At 50.0% G+C, this 4,084-nt stretch overlaps 1 protein-coding gene across 1 annotated transcript in view; it reads left to right on the top strand.

Annotated features, from left to right (window-relative positions):
• Positions 1-536: 536 nt before the first annotated feature.
• LOC104272700 overlaps positions 537-4,084 on the top strand; it is a gene marked incomplete at its 3' end in the record, with an annotated part of 4,773 nt that continues 1,225 nt past the window's right edge. Inside the window, exons 1-2 of the mRNA XM_009867768.1 lie at positions 537-697; positions 3,770-3,908. Of these exons, the coding sequence (XP_009866070.1) occupies positions 537-697; positions 3,770-3,908 (300 nt within the window). The remainder of the gene's footprint in view (positions 698-3,769; positions 3,909-4,084) is intronic.

Genomic DNA, 4,084 nt, shown 5'->3' with positions numbered 1-4,084 from the left:
ACCTGTTAGTACACTGAATGTTAGCTATTTAATTGTGCTGTGTTTTATTTGCGATACAACTCTTACAAAAGACTGCAATTTAGTTTTTTATTCAAATTAAAAGTAATAGGGCAAAACAGCTATTAAAAGACATTATCTAGCTCCAGTGGCTTAAAAAATTAGTTTTTCTCCAACAAGGTGATTGTGAAGTATAGATATGCAGGTTTCCATATTAGTAATGAACATATGCATATACTTACTTTTAACCTGCTTTTCTATTTCAGCACATTCCTTACCAAAGGAAAAAATTCAAAATGTGCATTATGAACAACTTGCCAGTCAGTATTCTTGCAGCATCTTTTTACTTAAGCTAGCAGGACACTTTCATACCAGAAGACCATAGAAGTCTTAGCTGGATGCAATCGTGGATTGTTACGATTAAGTGTTTTCTTAGATTTCCATCTCACTACAGCTTATTGAGACATTTCCAAACATGTTTTCTGACATCTGTATTAGAGCCGTCATATTAAAATGAATTGGCTGGACATGTGTCGGTAATGTGCTCTTGCAGTCCAGAAAGCCAATCACATCCTGGACTGCACCGAAAGAAGTGTGGCCAGCAGATTGTGGGAGGTGATTCTGCCACTCTGCGTTGCCCTCACAAGTCCTGTGTTCAGCAGTGGAGCTCCCAGCAAAAGAAGGATGTGGACCTGTTGAAGTGAGTCTAGAGGAAAGCCAGGAAGATGATCAGGGGATTAGAGCACCTCCCCTATGAGGACAGGCTGAGAGAGCTGGGGTTGTTCAAGCTGGAGAAGAGAAGGCTCTGGGGAGACCCTGTAGTGGCCTTCCAGGATCTGAAGGGGGCTACAAGAAAGCTGGGGAGGGGCTGTTTACAAAGACATGTAGTAGTAAGATGAGGGGCAATGGTTTTAAGTTAGAGCAGGGTAGATTTAGGTTAGACTTTAAGAAGTTCTTCACTGTGAGAGTGGTGAGGCACTGGAAGAGGTTTCCTGAAGAAGCTGCAGAAACCCCCGCCTTGAAAGTGTTCAAAGCCAGGCTGGATGGGGCTTTGAGTGATCTGATCAAGTGAAAGGTATCCCTGCTCATGGCAGGGGGGTTGGAACGAGATGATCTTTAAGGTCCTTTCCAACCCAAAGCATTCTATCATTCCATGATTCTATATGTGGCAATTTCTCTCTCACTGTGAAATAAGAAGCTTTGAAAGAGGCTTCCAAACATTCATCATTGGTTTATGAAGTACTGTTCATCACGTGAGTTCAAACACTGCTAAAAAGCCAAAACCAGCATGGGTTTCTTTTCATGTTTTGCATGCCTAGTTTTTGAATGTCTTAGTAGCTGGAATGGCTTCATGCTAGCATTAGCTAACATCACAAGGCACAATAAACACTCATCATTAACAACCTAGGTTTTTTAGCCAACTTCTTGTCAGACCCGATTAGATCATGACTGCTTTTACCTCATGACATAGCTAGCAAAGAGCCTGTAGTAGCAGTGTGAGCTTTGCTGTTCCCTTGTTGCTCACCTGCATTTGCATTATTGCATGACCAGCATCTCACAATTTCTTTACAGGGATATTTTGAATGAAGCCTTTTGTGTGCTTTAGGACACAAAGCACAAACTGAGAATTTGACATTATCAGCTCTTCCAGCCAAGGACCCAAAGGGGATTGCCCATTGCTGACGACTGCAGGCACAGCAAAACTGGCAGTTACAGCTCCTTTCACAACACTGACTCCCCCTGTAAGGCCAGTTCTCTGTCAACTGTTAAACAATATTGGAAATTGGAGGCTTGACCCTGGCCAGCAGCTAAGCCCCCATCAGTCACTTGCTCCCTGCTTTCCTCCACAGCAGGATGGGGACAGAACTGAAAGGACAAAAGCAAGAAGAACACAATAGTCAAGATAAAGACAGTTTAGCAGGAAGTGCAGGGAAAAAAAAGGGGAAAAAAGCAAGGTGGTGGCAACCACTGGCCACCTCTCCCCAGCAGACTGGTGCCCAGGCATCTTTGACAATGGCTTCCTTGGAAAGACCCTCCCAGCACCAGTTTTCTTGCTGAGCATGAGGCTACATGGTGTGGACCAAAGTCCCCCTCAGTCAGCTCAGGGTAAGTGGCCTCTCTGTGTCTTCTCCCCACCTCCTGCCACTGCCCAGGCAGCATGCTGGGCCCACAGAATGAGAAACCGAGAGACTCCAGGTGCAATGCAAGTACTGCTCAGCAACAGCTAAACATGAGTGTGCTGTTGACACTCCAGACAGCACCATGCAGGCTGCCAGGAAAACAATTAACCTGCAGCCCAGCCAGGCCCAGGGCAGGAAGCCCTCTGTGCATGCTCAGCACTCCTCTCAGTACAAGAAACCCAGAAAGAAGAAAGCATTGGACTGAACAGGGAGACAGATGCAAATGCTCCCCACCTGCGGCTGGCATCCAGCTTTTCAGGCAGGACCAAGGAAGCACACACAGGACACTGCCCAATTTCTTCTGTGCCCAGGCAAAAGGCCTCTCTCGCGTTTTTTTTGAAAGGACATACTCCCCAAAGCGGCAGTACAGGGCTTTCCCTAAACTTTACCAACTGAGACCCCCCAAGAACAAATCCTGCTAACAAACACCGGCCCCAGCTCACCCTCCCCAGGAGAAAGGAAAGAGAGCTTAAGGGACAGCTGGAAAAGGAGACGCCAAAGTGAAAAGCCAGGTCTTCCAATGGACACTCCTGTCATTGTCTAACCCCAATACTCCATGAATGGGCAGCTCCAAGCTTCGACACAAAAATTGCACCCATTTTGCCCTCTTTGCACGGTTCTGCCATGCCAACCTCATCAGGGTCTGGCCCTGCAAGCTAGATGCCCCCAGCTCCCTCTTGGCTGTACGACCAACATGGCAGCACCCATGACACACGGCAGCAGCCTGCGTGACATAAGAGTGAATCCCTGTGACACGCCAAGGCTTCTCCCCAAGGCCACCCAGCAGCACACACCACAACCTGTCCTGTGCGACTGCTGGCTGCCCTCACACTCACTGTGCTCTGAGACCAAGAGCTACAGCAGTCAACAAGCACACCCACACCCAGCCGAGGGCTGAGGCCCAGGAAGGTGAAGCCTTGCTGCTCGTCCTGGGGAGGCTTCACACCACGCCGCGCTCTGGCAACGCTCCTGCTCTGCCTGTAGGCTCTGCAGCCACCTCCAGCATGGATAGAGGAGCCTGGGTCAGCACCTGGAGGCCTCATCACCCACCTGGCCTCATCTTGGCCCAGTTCACCAGCCCAAAGCCCAAGTACACCATCCCTGGGACAACAGGTAAAGCTACCAGCACCAGCAGGGCAGCACGGCCACCACTTCCAGGGGAAAAGCAGACAAAGCTCCCTTTTCCTTGGCTGCTCCAAGCCTGCATGCCAGCTCTCAGATGCAGCAACACAGGAAGGCTGAAGCTGCTCGTGCCACAGCCTGGCAAAGAGCTGCCCGATGCTGCTCAGCACAGGCGGTGCCTCGGCATTTTCTTGGGGTTTACGGGCTTTGCTTTGTCTTTACTGCTTGGCACTTGAGCCATGCTGCCTGCAGGTCCCCTTTCTGTCTCCAACTCTTTAGCAAGGTGTTTGCAAAACCACCTGTGCTTATGCCTTTACTCCTCTGCATCACAAGGCACCCTTGTTCTTGGAGGAAAAACTCAAAATAGGAGGGGAACTTCTTGAGGCCAGCAAGTCCAGCTCTTCCACTTAGAAACTACCTTCTGAGAGGCAGTAGCAGGCAAGTGTCCTCTCACGGCCTTTTCTTCCCAGGCTGGCTCACTACCCCACCAAGGCCAAGGCCCTGGCATACACCTTCCAAGGGGTCAGACCTCCCACCACAGACGGCTCTCCAGGTCCTTGCTACTGCATCCACTCATCCATCACCAGGAACGGGAAGTACGTGGCTCTGGTACAGCCCATCTGCGGGCATCACACCATGAAGACCAAGGTCACCCCTGGACCAAGTGAGTACCATTGCTCCAGCCCTGCTGCCACACAAGACAAGCACACCTCGCTGCTGCCCTGTGCTACTGCGGCACAAAACCATCAGCTCTTGCCCCGAGGCAGCCTCAGAGGCTTCCCGGC

Source organism: Apaloderma vittatum, unplaced genomic scaffold (assembly GCF_000703405.1).
Source record: "Apaloderma vittatum isolate BGI_N311 unplaced genomic scaffold, ASM70340v1 scaffold1154, whole genome shotgun sequence".
Classification (NCBI taxonomy): Eukaryota; Metazoa; Chordata; class Aves; order Trogoniformes; family Trogonidae; genus Apaloderma; species Apaloderma vittatum.
The sequence above is the reverse complement of the archived record's forward strand: the minus strand, read 5'-3'. Positions and strand labels throughout refer to the sequence as shown.